At 47.1% G+C, this 18371-nt stretch overlaps 1 protein-coding gene across 8 annotated transcripts in view; it reads right to left on the reverse strand.

Moving 5' to 3' along the window:
• Nucleotides 1-18371, reverse strand: part of slc4a7 (solute carrier family 4 member 7) — a 271390-nt gene that overhangs the window by 182163 nt on the left and 70856 nt on the right. For all 8 annotated transcript variants that reach the window (XM_072509348.1, XM_072509347.1, XM_072509344.1 and 5 more), the window contains exon 2: nt 12929-13010. In XM_072509348.1, the coding sequence (XP_072365449.1) occupies nt 12929-13010 (82 nt within the window). The remainder of the gene's footprint in view (nt 1-12928; nt 13011-18371) is intronic.

Below are 18371 nucleotides of genomic sequence, written 5' to 3' on the forward strand. Positions count from 1 at the left end.
CGTCCACATATACGCAAACCCCTTCGATACCTTCCATCATCTGCTCCATTATTCTGTGGAACACTTCCGATGCAGAGATGATGCCAAACGGCATCCGGTTGTAGCAATACCAGCCAAATGGGGTGTTAAAGGTGCAGATATTCCGACTGGATGCGTCGAGTTGGATCTGCCAGAACCCCTTGGATGCATCTAGCTTGGTGAAAAATTTGGCGCGAGCCATCTCGCAGGTGAGTTCTTCGCACTTTGGAATGGGATGGTGTTCTCTCATAATATTACGGTTGAGGTCCTTGGGATCAATACATATGCGTAATTCGCCGGGTGGTTTTTTCACGCATAGAGCTGACCCAGTCAGTCGGTTCTGTAACTTTCAAAATTACGCCCTGGTCCTGGAGGTCCTGCAGCTGCTGCTTGAGGTGGTCCTTGAGGGGTGCTGGTACCCTGCGAGGTGAGTGCACCACAAGCGTGGCATTTGGTTTTAACAAGATTTTATAAGTGTATGGGAGTGTGCCCATGCCCCTGAATACACCGTGGTATCGGGTGATGATGGCATTCAGCTGTGTCCGAAAGTCAGCGTCCTGAGATGCGGAAGCGTCAGCGGATGACAGGGAGTGAACCCTTTGGACAAGGTTTAGAGGTTTGCACGCCTGAGCACTAAGCAGGGAGGCTTTAGTAGATCCCACTATTTCGAATGGCAGGTTAACCTTTAATGACCGGTGCTACACTTCCAGCTGGCAAGAGCCACTGACAGCAATGGCATTACCATTATAATCCAGAAGCTGGCAAACGGATGGCAGGATGATAGGCTTGACATGGAGGTCAGACCACATAATGAGGTTGGCTGAGGCGCCGGTGTCCAGGCGGAATCGGATGCGGATCGGTTGACCGTGAGGGTGGCACACCACTCGGAGACTTGGCTTTTGTCTTCTGGAGCATCTTGTGTTTGGTGATGATGCCCACCCGAAATGGTGCTTTAGGGTCCTCGGTGTCGAGGTCCGGAATCAAGTCGGAATCGTTAACCGGTGGCTGGATGGTTCGGATATCCCAGTGTGGCTGGTTGGAGCGGCGAGAGATAGTAGGTTGAGCAGACCTGCATCGGACTACATAGTGGCCAAGCTTGTCACATTGGAGACAGCATCGGGATTTTGCAGGACATTGCCGCTTTAAGTGGACGGAGCCACAGTTGCCGCACGTCGTGACGTCAGAACGTTCGGTATGCCACCGTGCATGCGCGGTGCGGTCGTACGTAGTGCGCGCCTGCGCAGTGCGGTCTTCGGCCTCGCCGTCCCCTCGGTCAGTGCGCACATGCGTGGGAGCCCGCGAAAAGCACTCGAAATTGCCGCCCTCATCCAGGCTTAGGCCCTGGAGTTGTTTAATGGCTTGCACCCCTCTGCCTCGAGGGGACCATGCCATGCCGTTTCAGCCGCTTGAATGTGCGAGTATCGGTTAGTGGCGTGTTCATGCAGAACGCAGGTCTCGATGGCTATCGCAAGGGTGAGCTGTTTAACCTTGAGGAGCTGCTGGCGTAGGGGGTCCGATTGCACACCAAAAACGATCTGGACACGGATCATCGAGTCGGAGGTGGAGCCGTAATTACAGGACTGCGCGAGGATGCGAAGGTGGGTGAGGAAAGATTGAAAAGGTTCATCCTTACCCTGCAGACGCTGTTGACAGACATAGCTCTCAAAACTTTCATTTACCTCGATGTCACAGTGACTGTCGAATTTGAGCAGGACTGTCCTGAACTTGGACTTGTCTTCACCTTCAGCAAAAGTGAGAGAGTTGAAGATATGGATGGAGTGGTCCCCGGCCGTGTAAGGGAAGAAAGCAATCTTCCTGGCGTCTGAGGCAGCTTCCAGGTCCGTAGCTTTGAGGTATAGCTGGAATCGTTGTTTAAAGATTTTCCAGTTCGCACCGAGGTTGCCGGTGATGCGGAGCGGCGGGGGAGGGCGGATGCTGTCCATACTACCGGATGGCTGATTGCTGGTCGAAGGCAGATCACTTGAAGGTAGGTCTATTAAACTCTAACATCACATACTGGTACCATGATGTGTTGGGTACTCTGGATCGGTGAAGACTGCGTTTACCTTAGCAGTAACATAGACAGGCTACCAACACTTGTAATAGTACAACTCTATTTTATTTAACTAAGAGCTGTTAAACATACTTGCACTGTGGGTCAACACTATGTTAGATTGACTGAAGACCTATGCCTAACCTGACCAGTATACTGCTAGCACATGGTGGATGTTTATGCTACTGACTGTGGGCTCTGTCTCTCTCAGAGGCTGCATCCCGAATGAGCGGGAAAACTAGTGCCCTCTGTCTTTATAGTGACCGTGCCCTAACTGGTGATTGGCTGCTGTGTTGATTGGTCTTTCAGTGTGTCAGTCAGTGTGTGTCTCTGCACCATCATATACTGATGTATATATTATGTCAGAGGGGTCAATAGGATGGATAGGAGAGACCTATTTTCATTGGCAAGGATTCAACAAACGGGGCATAGATTTAACATGATTGGCAGAAAGTTTAGAGAGGAGCATTTAGGATCTCCTTTTATTACTTCCCACTGGTTTTCCACAGATTTACCCTCAGCAAAGCTGGCCAGTCCATCTCAGCCAAGTCCCTTCTCATTTCTGCAAAATTTGCCTTTCTCCAGCTCAACATTTTTACTCCTGCTTTGTCCCTGTCCTTTTCCACGGTAATACTGAAACGATGAATTTTCACCCAGTAGGTGGTGGGGATCTGGAACTGACGGTTTGAAAGGCTGGTAAAAGCAGAAAGCCTCAATGGATTTTAAAATAAATAAAGATATTCACTTGAAGCACCATAACCTGTATGGTCACAGACCAAGAGATGGAAATTGGGCTTAGGTTAGAAATCCTATTTGGGCAGCACAGATTTGGTGAGCTAAACAGTCCCCTTCTGCACCAAAAACATTCGATGTTTCTATGAGAATCCTCACGAAGAAAAAAACATTTTTCAGCCTTCTCTTTCAATTACAGTAATTGTGACTCAGGAAATAATCTCAAGAGACTTCAAATAAATCTTGGTGACTCCACAATAAGAAAAAGTTTTCTTTTTCCCTGCATCAAAAAAATCAATACAGAGATATTATGTTATGAAAAGTATTTTAAAAATGTGTTTTACTTCAGCTCTTATTTTTAAACACTGAACGTGCCAGTGAGTGAGAACGGGCAGAGAAAGCATGTTCAAAGAACATTTAAAACAATTCACGTAGCTGACAGTATCTTTAAAAATGTTGGGGGGCAGGAATGATGTTGGCTGCAGCTGTGGTTCATGGGGAACTTTGCTATTCATGTGGATGTTCACTTATTTTTCAGCAGAAAGTGACAGAAAACAGGGCAATGATCTTTGCTAAACAGAAAACTCCTGAAATGATTTGTACAGCAAGGATCAAATAAATTGAGTCTTTTGATCCAAACTCCTTCCTGATATAGTCTCAAAAATTATTGGCGACAAGTTAATTCCTTCCGGAGTTCCGGGTGCGGCTATGCAGAGCGAGGTCGCATGTTCGGTAGCTCCCAATGGGAATGGACTTTTGGGCTCTTTACAGGGCCCCCACGGCATTTGTATGACATTTCCCAGTGTGGGAAGAAGACTGCAACAATCCCCCGTCAGTGTCCCCCAGGAATGGTATGTCTCTTGGTTACCAGACCCGGCAGAAACAGTAAAAGATTTGGCTTTAACTGCAGGATAAACAAAGCCTCTTCCAGCATGCAGGCGGGGGAAGGGCAAGCTTAGAGGCTGCAAGCTGACTTGAGGGCCTTTATTAAAGGTGAATTCTAGCAGCAGAGGGAACAACTGTGAAAAGATCAACCAAGGCCATTGAAGAAGTGGGACGAGGCTTCTGGTGGCGGCCATAGAGGAGTAGGTCGCGCATTCGGCAGCTCCCGTCTGGAACGGACTCGCAGACCTTTTTCGGGAGTTTCCACAGACTTTTTGGGGCAGGTTGGTGAAGCGAACACTGCCAAAAGGATTCCCTCTCGAGACTTCCAGTTGCGGCTATGCGGAGCGAAGTCGCACATTCGGCGGCTCCCGCAAAAACTGACTTTTGGGCTCTTTTCAGGGCCCCCAGGACACTTTTTCGACGTTTCGCGGTGTGGGAAGGAGTTAATAATAGCTCCGCGTCAGTATATGGCTTTAACTAGGAGCGGGGCGACAAAAAAGATGGTGGTGGACCAGAAGAAGGGAGGGAAGAAGGACAAAATGGCGGCGGGCGGAGACCAGGCAGCGTGGAGGCAGTGGGCGGAGGAGCAACAGGAGGGTATCCAGCGCTGCCTCAGAGAGATTAAAACGGACCTGCTAGAGCCGATGAAGGCTTCTATTGATTAGCTGCTGGAGACACAGACGGCCCAGGGGGTGGCGATCCGAGAGGCTCGACAAAAGATCTCTGACAATGAGGACGAGACCTTAGGCCTGGCGGTAAAGGTGGAGGCGCACGAGGCGCTCCACAAGAAATGGCAGGTGCGGTTCGAGGAGATGGAGAATCGGTCGAGGCGGAAGAATCTGCGGTTTCTGGGCCTCCCAGAGGGGTATGACGTGGGGGCCTATGTGGTCACCATGTTGAACTCGCTGATGGGAGCGGGGTCCTTCCAGGGGCCCCTGGAGCTGGAAGGGTCCCATAGAGTGTTGGCAAGGAGGCCCAAGGCTAACGAGCCTCCGCGGGCGGTGCTGGTATCGGTTCGTCGATCGGGAGTGTGTGCTCAGGTGGGCCAAGAAGGAGAGGAGCAGCAGGTGGGAAAGCGCGGAGGTTCGGATATACCAGGACTGGAGTGCGGAGGGTGGCGAAGAGGAGGGCCGGGTACAATCGAGCAAAGGCGGTGCTGCACAGGAAGGGGGTGAAGTTTGGCATGTTGCAGCCGGCGCGACTGTGGGTTACCTACAAGGACCAGCACCATTATTTTGAGTCTCCGGAGGAGGCGTGGGCCTTTGTTCAGGCCGAGAAGCTGGACACAGACTGAGGGTCGGGATGGGCGATTGGGGACTGCGGTGGATATGTTATGCCTATTTTTGGTTCGGGGTGGGGGGGGGGGTGCCTTTGCATTGTTTTGGGTTTCTTTTTCTCTGTGTTTTTCTCTTTCGGGTTGGGCACTGTTTTGGTTGGTGGCGGGGCCTGGTAGGTGGAGAGCGCGGGCTATTTTCCCGCGCCGAAGACTGGAGGGGGGGGGGGGGGGCAGGGAAGCGAGGATTGTTTCCCGCGCTTAGAACGGAGAGAGGAGGGGGAGAGCCTATGGATGGGGAGCGGGAGAAGAGGGTGTGCCACACAATGGGAGGAGTCGAAGGGGAGGCGGGAGTGGCCGGGGTCAGCAGGAGTCACCTGACTTGCGGATGTGCAATGGGGGGGGGGGGGGGGGGGGGGGGGGGGGGGAGTAAACCAGCTAGGATGGGTCCTAGTCAGGGTTGAGGGTGCCGCTGTGGGGAACGGGCCAGGTGTGGGGTGCGGGCGCGTGGCTGGCCGAGGAGGGGTCATGGCTAGTCGGCGGGGGGGAGGGGCGGGTAGCCCCCTGATCCGGCTGATAACCTGGAGTGTAACGGGACTGAATGGGCCGGTTAAGCGGGCCCGCGTGTTCGCGCACCTGAAGGGGCTCAAGGCGGATGTGGTTATGCTCCAGGAGACACACCTGAAGGTGGCAGACCAGGTAAGACTAAGGAAAGGGTGGGTAGGTCAGGTGTTTCACTCGGGGCTAGATGCCAAAAATCGAGGGGTGGCGATCTTGGTGGGAAAGAAGGTGTCATTCGCAGCGTTGAGCACTGTGGCAGATAATGGCGGTAGGTACATAATGGTAAGTGGTAAGTTGCAGGGAGAGAGGGTGGTACTGGTCAATGTGTATGCTCCGAACTGGGACGATGCGGGTTTTATGCGGCGTATGTTGGGTCAGATCCCAGACTTGGAAGTGGGGGGCCTGATAATGGGGGGGGAGACTTTAACACGGTGTTGGATCAGGCACTGGATCGCTCCAGGTCTAGGACGGGCAGGAAGCCGGCGGCGGCTAGAGTGTTGAGGGGATTTATGGACCAAATGGGAGGGGTGGACCCTTGGAGATTTGCAAGGCAGAGGGCTAGGGAATTTTCATTCTTCTCACATGTCCATAAGGCTTATTCTCGAATCGACTTTTTCATTTTGAGTAGGGCGCTGATAGCGAGAGTAGAGGATACCGAGTATTCGGCAATAGCCATTTCGGGCCACGCCCCGCATTGGGTGCACTTGGAGATGGGGAGGAGAGGGACCAGCGCCCGCTGTGGCGCTTGGAGGTGGGGCTGTTGGCGGACGAGGAGGTGAGCGAGCGGGTCCGAGGAAGTATAGAGAGGTACTTGGAGACCAACGACAATGGGGAGGTCTGAGTTGGGATGGTATGGGAGGCACTGAAGGCGGTGGTGAGGGGAGAGCAGATCTCCATTAGGGCCCACAAGGAGCGGAGGGAGTGGGGGGGAGAGGGAGAGGCTGGTGGGGGAGATGGTGAGGGTAGATAGGAGGTATGCGGAAGAGCCTGAGGAAGGATTGTTGAGAAAGAGGCGTAGCCTCCAGACCGAATTCGACCTGGTGACCACCAGGAAGGCGGAGGTGCAGTGGAGGATGGCCCAGGGGGCGGTCTACGAGTATGAGGAAAAAGCAAGCCGGATGCTGGCGCATCAGCTTCGGAAGCGGGACGCAGCTAGGGAGATCGGGGGAGTTAAGGACAGGGGAGTGAGCGTGGTGCGTAGTGGGGTTGGCATCAATGGGGTCTTCAGGGACTTCTACGAGGAATTGTACCGATCCGAGCCCCCACGGGAGGAGGGAGGGATGGGCCATTTCCTGGACCAATTGAGGTTTCCAAAGGTGGAAGAGGGGCTGGTGGCGGAACTGGGGGCCCCGACTGGGCTGGAGGAGCTGATCAAAGGGATAGGAAGCATGCAGGTGGGGAAGGCACCGGGGCCGGACGGTTTCCCAGTCGAGTTCTATAAAAAATATATGGACTTGTTTGGCCCGCTGTTAGTTAGGACCTTTAATGAGGCAAGGGAGGGGGACTTTACCCCCGACGATGTCCCGGGCACTGATCTCCTTAATCCTGAAGCGGGACAAGGATCCCCTGCAATGTGGGTCTTACAGACCGATTTCCTTGCTAAATGTAGATGCCAAGGTGCTGGCAAAGGTCTTAGCCACGAGGATTGAGGATTGTGTGCCCATGAAGACCAGACGGGGTTTGTGAAGGGGAGACAGTTGAACGCGAATGTGCGGAGGCTTTTGAACGTTATCATGATGCCGGCGAGAGAGGGGGAGGCGGAGATAGTGGTGGCGATGGACGCAGAGAAAGCCTTCGATAGGGTAGAGTGGGGGTACCTGTGGGAGGTGCTGAAGAGGTTCGGGTTTGGGGAGGGGTTTGTCAGGTGGGTTAGGCTGTTGTATGAGGTCCCGATGGCAAGTGTGGCCACAAATAGGAGGAGGTCAGAGTACTTTCGGTTGCACCGAGGGACGAGACAGGGGTGTCCCCTGTCCCCCCCCTGCTCTTCGCACTGGCGATTGAACCCCTGGCTATGGCACTGAGAGAGTCGAAGAACTGGAGGGGGTTGGTGCAGGGTGGGGAGGAGCCTAGGGTGTCGCTTTATGCGGACGACCTGCTGCTGTATGTGGCGGACCCGGTGGAAGGAATGCCAGAGGTAATGAGGATTCTTAGGGAATTTGGGGGCTTTTCGGGGTACAAACTCAATATGGGGAAGAGCGAGCGGTTCGAAATTCAGCTAGGGGACCATGAGAGGGGGATTGGCGAGCTCCCACTAAAAAGGGAGGAGAGGAGCTTCAGATATTTGGGGGTCGAGGTGGCCAGGAACTGGGGGGCCCTGCATAGGCTTAACTTTACAAGGCTGGTGGTGCAAATGGAGGAGGAGTTCAAGAGGTGGGACGCATTGCCGCTGTCCTTGGCGGGTAGGGTGCAGTCAATCAAAATGACGGTGCTCCCAAGGTTTTTGTTCCTGTTCCAGTGCCTCCCCGTGTTTATCCCGAAGGCTTTTTTCAGGCGGGTTAACAGGAGTATAATGGGGTTTGTGTGGGCGCGAGGGACTCAGAGGGTGAGAAGGGTGTTCCTGGAGCGGAGTAGAGATATGGGGGGCTGGCGCTGCCCAACCTCTGTGGGTACTAGTGGGCCACCAATGCGACGATGGTGCGCAAGTGGGTGATGGAGGGGGAAGGGGCTGCATGGAAGAGGTTGGAGACGGCGTCCTGTGTGGGTACGGGTCTGGGGGCGCTGGCAACGGCGCCGCTGCCGCTCCCCATTACTGGGGAACCACCGGTTCACCCCAGGAAGAACAGGTGGAGGGTTTTCAGGGTGGCACAGGGCAGGGATACGAAAGTTGGGGGACCTGTTTGTGGACGGGAAGTTCGCGAGCTTGGGTGAGCTGGAGGAGAAGTACGGGCGTTTGCCAGACGGCAGGTGGTGGAATTCCCGCGGCTACTGCCACACACAGTACAGGACAGGGTGCTCTCGGGGGGGGGGGGGATCTCGGAAACTTACCAGGCGATGCAGGAGGAGGAGGTGGAGGCCTCGGTGGTGGAGTTGAAAGGTAAGTGGGAGGAGGAGTTGGGAGAGGAGATCGAAGAGGGGACGTGGGCAGATGCCCTAGGGAAGGTGAATTCTTCCTCTTCGTGCACGAGGCTCAGCCTCATACAGTTTAAGGTGCTGCACAGGGCACACATGACCGGGACAAGGATGAGCCAGTTCTTTGGGGATGAGGACAGGTGTGTTAGGTGCTCAGGGAGCCCAGCAAATCACACCCATATGTTCTGGGCATGCCCAGCGCTGGAGGAATTTTGGAAGGGCGTAGCGAGGACGGTGTCGAGGGCGGTAGGATCCAGGATCAGACCGGGCTGTGGGCTCGCAATATTTGGGGTGGCAGAGGAGCCGGGAGTGCAGGAGGCGAAAGAGGCCGGAATTCTGGCCTTTGCGTCCCTGGTAGCCCGGCGAAGGATTCTCCTTCAGTGGAAAGATGCAAGGCCCCCAAGCGTGGAATCCTGGATCAGTGATATGGCAGGGTTCATTAAATTGAAGAGGGTGAAATTTGCCTTGAGAGGGTCGGTACAAAGGTTCTTTAGGCGGTGGCAACCGTTCTTAGACTTTCTGGCAGAACGATAGACATTGGTCAATGGCAGCAGCAGCTCCGGGGGTTACTTTATTTTTGTTTATGTTATTTACACTGGAGGGTCTGAGGGGGTGTATACACTTGTTGTGTTAAGTCGGGGTGTTAATGTTAATTTATTATTTATGTACAGGGGGGGCGGGGTTTGGGGGGGTTGCTTTTTTAGATTGTGTTTTGTACTTAACCCTGTTGGGTTCTTTTTTCTTTCTCATTTTGTTATTGATATTTTATGAAAACCTTCAATAAAAACTTTTTTTTTTTTATAAACTTAATTCCTTCCTCCCTCCCTTCCTATTGGTTCTGGACCCAAGTTGATCGTCCCCTATATCTACCTGTTCCATCACAGGAATCATTCCTTGCACCTTGTTTATGCAAGTAGGTTGGCACTATGCAATTTATACACCAAAATGTCTTCCAATTATTTGTAAAACACGATTTGGCTTCTGAAACAGCGATCATAGGAATTTGATTTATAACACTGTATTTACACCAACATGCTAGATTTCAAAGGACCTTAAATACAAATGGGCTGGCAACGTACAAAAACAATTTGTATAAATAACATATTTAGAAACATTCAAAGCTACAGTTCAAAACAGGATTCTCTTTGAATGCATTGATATGTTTCTCATAACACTGCAAAGCATTATCCATAGGGCATATGTGGCACATCTGTTTTTACTAATTCTGCCAGTTTCAGCAATGCAAAGAAATGGGAACATGGAAGTCCCTGCCCGCCCCCTCGACCTGGATAACAGAAGCATTAAATCACATGAAGCTAACTATGGACCCACCATTATCTCTTACCAAAAATAGCTACACAATTGTAGGAATAAGTATTTTTAAAAGAAGTTGGGCGTGGTTGTGGCATATTTTAGGGAAAAAAATGAACCAGTGAACTTTGCAGAACAACAACAGCTTCGGTTGCAAAGGAAGTGACTAATCAACAGCTTTGTGGTATGATAATTCTAAACTGACTGAAAACCATGAAATATAAAGGAACTTGAAGACTAAGAAAGCAAACTGCAATCTCCACACTCAACACATTGCACGTACTGCTACAAATACACTTTCACATTTGGCACTTCAGTCATGCAGGTCAAAGAGTGACATCTATGTTCATGTTTCCCACATTGCCGAAACTGGCTGAACCCACAAAAATAGAAGCATCAAGCATGCCATAGAAAGAATTTTTGAACAGTCCAATAAGGATACATCAATAACAATAACTAATTAGACTGTGCACCAATCTCCAGTCATATGCTGATATTCTAGAATACAATCAGAAACCTTTTTTTTCCTCCAGTAAAATAATCCTATTTCCTATAAGTGACAAGAATTTTAGAATGTAAATGCCATGTTCCCCAGACAGGCCGAAATGCAAACCTTTGTTTATAAATAACCGTGAATGAGACAGACCCATTTACACAGCCATCAGTATCTTGCATTAGTGGCATATTGATGTATATTTATTAGCTGCATTATAATGCAGGGTTTTCAAGAGTAAATTCATCTGCATGAACTCCAAAAAGAACCTAGGATCATAAAATAATATAGCACAGAAGTTATTCAGCCTAATGTACTAGTGCCAAATCTCGACTTAGTCCCCAAATCCCTGTTCTTTCCCCATACTGCAAAACTTTCAAATAAAGATCCAAACACCTTAGAAAGTTACTAATGAATCTCTTTCTACCATCCCAGGTCACATAATCCATTCCAGATCATTACTCATTGAGTAAAACAAAATTCATCAACACAGCACTGGTTATTTTGGCAATCACCTTTAAAATGTTAGCGCTATTTACCTACACTATGAGAAGCAATTTCTCCCAGTCTATTCAAAAACCTCATCACTTTGAATACCTTAAACCTTATCCATGAACAATCCTAGCTTCTCTGATTTTTCCACTTAATTTAAACTTCTCATGCCTGGAGGCACTCTTGCATATTTTTTCTACTTCCTGGCCTTGACATCCTTTCAAAAGTGCCGAGCCTAGATTGGAAACAATAATCAAAGAACAAAGAACAATACAGCAATGGAACAGGCTCTTTGGCCCTCCAAGCCTGCACTGGTCATGATACCAACCTTGGCCAAAACCCTCAGCACTTCCTTGTGCCATATCCCTCTATACCCATCGTAACCATCTGTTTGTCAAGATATGTTTTGAACGCCGTTAATGTATCGGCTTCCACAACCTCCCCTGACAACGCGTTTCAGGCACTCACCACCCTCTATGTAAAAAACCTGCCTCATACATCGCCTCTAAACTTTGCCCCACAGACCTTAAACCTATGCCTCCTGATGACTGGCCCCTCCACCTTGGGAAAGAGTGCCTGCCCATCCACTCTATCAATGCCCCATATAATCTTGGCGACCTCTATCAAGTCACCCTCCAACTCCGTCGTTCTATTGGGTCCACCCAATGATTCATAAAAATTTACTGTAACCACTTTTTTTTGTGCTCCAGGCTTCTATTTATAAAGATTAAGAGCTGTATTAATATACTCTGCCAATTTCAAAGACATTTGTATGTAAAAGGGTATGTTCTTGCACCCCCTTTTAAAATTGTACCATTGAGATTATTCTGCTTCTCGGCCTTTTTCTTTTAAATGTTTATTCCACACTTCTCTACATTTAAATGTAACCTGCATGTGAATGCCCATTTCACTAGTCTATATCCTCCTAAATTCTGCTACTATCCTCCTCACTGCTAAATACATTTCCAAGTTTTGTCATTTGCAAACTTTGAAATTATGCTCTCATACCCTAGAGCAGGTAATAAGCCTGCCAACTCTGATTTAGCAAAACTTTTGCACTTAATGCTCTACAAATTTTGGCTTTGCAGGATTTATTGCACTCCTTCACTGAACAGCAAGAAATGTCATGAAGACAGGGAACACCTAGCCATTAATAGCAGTAGTGCAGGCACTCAAAATGATAAACCAACAATTAGCTTTTAGATTGCAACTAATATCATTTCTGGCCAAAATAAAGATATTTTTAAAAGGGACAGCGCTGATTAATTTGGATATTTTAGGACATAAAAAGAATAAGACTGGAGGTAAAGAAAAACAAAATAGCTAACATCTTTATGAAATCCCAGCAGCAAAAGAATTTACAGCTGAAAACAAAGAAAAGGCAAACAATACATTGAATACAATATTGCAGGCAATATTTGAAGTGACAAAAAAAATGATTGTAAACGGGGATTAATGAACAAAACCAGAATTAGTTACTTTATTCCTGCCTCCACGCACAAAGGTGAAAATTGGTAAAAATCCGATATCTGATTTGCGCAACGGTAGAATTTGACAATGAGCAATCAAACATGGCTTTGATAAAATACTTCAACAAGCTATTATCCAAAATGTCTATTCCAGAGAACACCAGCGTCCCTCGAGGTGGGACTAAAATTAATTTATTAATTGACTTTTCTTTGTACATTTGATAATTCAGAAGAGAAGCCAAAAAAGGGGTCAAACAGTACACCTTGAAACTACTGGCCAGGATGTTTAACATTTATTTTAGGAAAGTCTTAAAATGGTTAAAAGAAAAAGTACACAAATACTTGGAAAAACTGTTCCACTGAACACACTTGGATTCAAAGCACCAAGAGTCAATGGTTTTAGAATATCATTATGCTAAGTGGCAGCTTCAAGATCATTCCAAGACATTTTGTTTTGCTAAAAATAGGCTTCACGTATTAAAAATATTCAGCTGCAATACTTGAAATTACAACTATCATGTAAACTTGAGAACCTCAAGAATTTTGGAAGATAACATTATTTGCAAACTTACTCTCTAGTTCTTCTTTCTCAAAGTTTGTATTGACAATTGTGCTTGTTTTACCCAAATCCACGATAGCTTCTTCATCATGTCTCTACACAAAAAGAATAGCGATGCTGTTAGGGATCAATATTTATTACAAATCTGTAACAATTTCAAAGAGTACATTTTTTGATGACTGGATGAACATACAGCAATATTACATTAAGTACACAGTAAGTACTCTCATATATTCCTTTACTGCAAGCATGTCAAAACTGTAGTTCACAAGCCATGGCACCCAACCCTTGGAGTCACAGAAACTACCCTACTTGAACTTTGAGTTTTACTTCACAGGAATTTTGAAAGTCTGGACATTTGAAAAGGGGTTTCCTTGGCACTAGTAGATAATTCCAAAATCAGAACTCAAAGCTGCTAGCGTTGACAACTTAAGATATTTGAAAAATGATTTGAACACAAATTTAAAACCTGCGGCCAGAGCCTATTCCTGCTTTAGTTAGAGTACGAGGGTGGCCCCAATTTTGAAAGCAGGCCTTTTTTTTTTTTTTCCAGCTACATTTCTTAAAATAAACTCTAAAATATCCTGCACATTTATTCCAAAATCACGAATGAAAGAATGGTCATACTTCAGGACAATGTACTCAATAACAGTAATGGCCCTGATATTGCAGTCAGTGACAGAGGAATGGCACCAGCTGCTGACCTCCAAGAAAGCTATCCACAAAGATTTAGCAGGCTGCGTGGCTTTCATTTCCCCTTTTACAATGTCAATTTCATTTTGGTGCCATCTGAACGGGATCTCTGGTGTTGTGGAATAGTGAAGTCATTAAGCAAGTTGAGCAACAAATCTGACAGAACTCTCAAACCGAAGATGCCCCCAAATCACAGTTGACAGAGCCCTCAATGGTGTCCATCCCATTTCCTGCACTTCTTCCCTCATCCCTTCCCTAACCTTCCTAGAACCACATCAGGGTTCCCCCTTGTTATCACTTTCCACCCTGGCTGCTACATTCAATGTATCATCCTCCGCCATTCCTGATATCTTCCCTTCCCCTCCCAGCATTCTGATTTGGCACATGCCTCCACAACACTACGCCATCACTCACATTATCCACACCCTCTCCCCTTTCCTAGCTTACCTCCACATTCAAGCACAGAAGATTTAACACCTTTTAGCTCTTCCCTTCCCACTGTCCAATCATTCCTTCAAAGTAAAACAGCAATTTACTTGTACTTCTTCCCAATTAGTATACTGTATTCACTGCACACTATGTGGTCTCCTCTGCACCAGGAAAACTAGATCCGGATTATTTATATGATATTCTAACTAAATATTTGGTTTGCAAAATGGACTTCAATACGGAATGTAAATTAATTTCTTGGATAAATATACGTACCGAAGATGCCCCCAGTCACTTAATTAATTTGAGTAAACGTTTGCAGAATAATTCCGTTGAGATCATAAGCATGACCCTGATCTTCCAGTCAGCTCGTGAGAAAGGTACGGTTATATTCATGGGTGATTTTAATCTATATATAGTTTGGACAAACCACATTGGCAAAGGCAGCCTGGATGATGAGTTTATAGAATGGGTAGAGCATGATGTTCTGAGCCAACCAGAGAGCAAGCTATACTAGATCTAGTAATGTGCAATGAAACAGGATTAATTAATGACCTCATAGTGAAGGCATCAGTGATCATAATATGATTGAATTGCCTTTTTTTTTTGTAAAAAGAGTATCCAATTCATTTTTTCCAATTAAGGGGCAATTTAGCATCGCCAATTCACCTATGCTGCACATCTTTTTGGGTTGTGGGGTTGAGACCGACGCAGACACGGGGAGAATATGCAAACTCCAAACAGACAGTGACCAGGGTCCTTGGCACTGTGAGGTAGCAGGGCTAACCACTGCGCCACCGTGCTGCCCTTATATGTTTGAATTTCACAGTCAGATTGTGGGCAAGTGGAGCGGATTTAAGACTAGTGCTTTAAACTTAAATAAGGGCAGTAATGAGGGTATGAAGATAGACTAAAGTGAATGAGGAAATTAGGTCAACGGATAGGTCAGTAGAGTTGCATTGACAGACATTTAAATAGATATTTCAGAATACTCAGAAAGAAAAGATATATTCCAGTGAGAAACAATGACTCTAGGGGTAGGATGCACAATCCATGGCTAGCTAAGGAAATTAAAGATAGTATCATCTGAACTGTCATTTTAATTCTCCCCTCCACACCCACTTCGATCTCTGGAACAGCTTAAGCGGCGAAAAACAATGTAATGCAATGTGAACTTGAGGAACAACACCTGGGGCTGGATTCTCCGATTTTAAGGCTATAACGCCAGCGTGGGAATGGTGGTGTTTTGTGACCGAAGATTTGGCACAAAATGGCCACCGATCTTGCGTTTGGTGGGGGGGGGGGGCTAGCAGGCAGACAGTGTCGAGCACCCGGCTCTAGCTACCGATACGGCCGGAGAATTGCCGGGTCCTTGGCCATGCATACACATGGCGGTAGCCTGCAGCGGCCATGCCGTGCAACATGGCGTCAGCCACGCGCGGACCTGGCCTGCCAAATAATGCCCCTCCCATTGGCCGGCTCCCAACCCCCAGACCACCCCCAGCGACCCCAGCCCCGACCAAAGTTCCCCCTGCCCGTGGATTGGCTCTCCCCCGACTGTGGCGGCACTGGACTGAGTCCGTAGCCGCCTCGCCGAGTTCCCGACAAGTAATAGCATAAGAAACCCACGCCGTCGTGAACTCGGCCTGTTGGGGCGGAACATCAGGGGCTGGGCCTCAGGCAACATCCTGAGTATGCCACTTTGGAGGGGGTGGAGCATCGCAAAAGCGGCGGCAACCCCGATTTCGGCGCAAACGTTGATTCTCCAGCTGATCGCCGAACGCATTTTCGCCGCTGGCGATCAGAAAATCCCGCCCCTTAACTTTCAATTAGACACTTTTCAGTGTTGCATCCGAAAGGTTGAATTCAACAATTTGAGATCATAACCTGGTTTCCATTCTTTGTGTTTGCTTTTGGATAGCAACTGTTGTCAATGATTCGGCTTCCCAGTTACACCTTTTATAGAAACATCTTTAGTCATATTTTACTCGTCATATTATCACCGCCCTTTTGCTTTGTGCCGTCATTGCTTTTGTCATATAATCTCTCCTGCCTTCCCCCCTATCAGAGACCATTCCTGCTTCCACTGCCATTTGAGGAAGAGAATTTCAAAGACTTGCAACCCTCAGAAATAAACATTTCACCTTTTATTCTAAAAGGGGTGTAGGCCCAGAGACATTGATCTCCTCAAAAACAGACAGTTGGGAGGAAATTTGATAAAGTTTGTTAATTGATAGGTCTGGACAGATCAGTTAGAGAGAAACCTTCCCCCTATGACACAAAGGTTGAGAACTAGAGGACACTGACATTAAAGTGGCTGGTGAGAGAACCCATGGTGACATGAAGAAAAGCTTCTTTATAGAACGAGTAGTTAGGATCTCGAATTGTAGTACTAGTGACAGATTCAGGCTGTTTTGAAAGCCCTGATTGTAAGAAAACATTCACAGCGAAGCTTGACTACTGGATTTGCTCTGCCAGAGAGCATGGCATGGGCTGTATGGCTTTCTCTCGAACTCTAACTATTCTATGTTTCTCTGAAATACATTCCTCTCAGTTTGATTTAAGGCAATGTTCACCCATGACATTTTCTTGTCCATTTGTTCACTTAACAACCTGGAATCAGGACTCCTTTCGATGAGAGCACATAGGGACAGCGGGTTCCTTGCCCGAAAAAGACATTAGTGAATTAGTTGAATTATTTCTAACTAAACATCATTTTCACAGTATATAACCACAAATTAGAAGATTTGTTCACTTTAAATTCACATCTTTCCACGATGGAAATGGAACCTTTGGACTGCCCGTCCACTGCCTTAATTAATCTACCCTCATTAAACCGTCGAAAGGATAGAAAGGATTGATGGATTTATTGAACACGTGATAAAATCCAGACCAAAAATAGAGCTTTCTACATGGTATCAGTTTGGAGACATCATACCGTGGTCAATTCCCACAGCACTCAATCACCAGTGCGCACTTTAATGCCAAAGATGCTCTCCACTGAGTTTAATCCTTAATCAGAGATTGCTATTTTATCCTTCCCTACTCATTCCAATATCAAATTGCTTACATATACCCTTGTCTATTTTTAACTCAGCATTTATTTATATAGCACCTTCATCATACCTAAACATTGCATGACATTTAACAGGAGTGTCATCAATAAACACTTTTGACACCGAGATATTAAAACAGAAGAGAAGTTTGGACAAGATGTCAACATAAGGAACATCTTAAAGGAAGAAAGAGCTGCAGAGGGAGGGAAAGAAGTTTAGTACGGCAATTTCACAGCTTAGGGACAAGGTAGCTAAAAGTATAGCCATCAACAGTGGAGCAATTAAAATCCAGCATGTGCAAGATGCCGGAATTGGAGAAGCAAGAAGATCTCAAAGGTTTTCAGGGTTGGATGAAGTTAAAGATAGGTGAGGCAAGCCATGGAGCTATCCAAAAGAATTTCTGAATTGAGGCAGCATTAGACCAGGAATTTAGCGCAAGTCAGTGAGCACAGGGCTGACGTACGAACATATGAATTAGGAGCAAGAGTAGGCCATTTGGCCCCTGCTGTTGGTGGGTGAATAAAATTTGGTACAAGTTAAGGCAGCAAAGATTTAGATAATAACAAATGTTTGTAGGATGGGAGCCCAACTAGGAGGGTATTGGAATAGTCAAGACTGGAGGTGACAAAGGCATGGATGGGGATTCAGCAGCTAAGTCAAGAACGGCATCAAGCAATATTACAAACAGCAACTACCAGTTAGCTTTAATTATAGCAAGAGCTGAGGTAGTAGCAAAAAGTTATGATTACCTGTCATCTTGCTTTCTCTTTGCACAGGGAACTAAAATAGGTTCAGCATCACTCAATTATGAAAAGCTTCCACATTCTCTTCCATTTGCCCAAGAGCTTCACTTTAGCAGACTGTCAAAACAATACTATGATCAAAGACCTGCTCTCAGCATAATATAAAATAAAGTCTTCATACCGGAAGTACCTAGTCAAGTTTAAATGGGCAGATTCAAAATTGAAGGCAAAATTTTATTTAATCAGCCGTGCACTCCCTGAACATTTCCTCCAGCATAAATTTGGTTTCTTCAGCCTCGTCTCTTTGTGTCCCCACTCTGGGCTGGCCTCTATTCAAATATGCCTGTCTCTTCAGGTGAAGCCATCTTCCATACATAGTGTTCAACCCATGCAATTATTTTAGTAATTAAATGCCCGATAGGGATGTAATTAATCATTAGAAGCTTCATTATCACACGCGGGCAAAAATACTTTCCTGTAGACAATACCCATGAGACAGGCAGGGTACTTAGTTTAAATAATTCCCATCACTCAA

Source organism: Scyliorhinus torazame, chromosome 6 (genome assembly GCF_047496885.1).
Source record: "Scyliorhinus torazame isolate Kashiwa2021f chromosome 6, sScyTor2.1, whole genome shotgun sequence".
Lineage (NCBI taxonomy): Eukaryota > Metazoa > Chordata > Chondrichthyes > Carcharhiniformes > Scyliorhinidae > Scyliorhinus > Scyliorhinus torazame.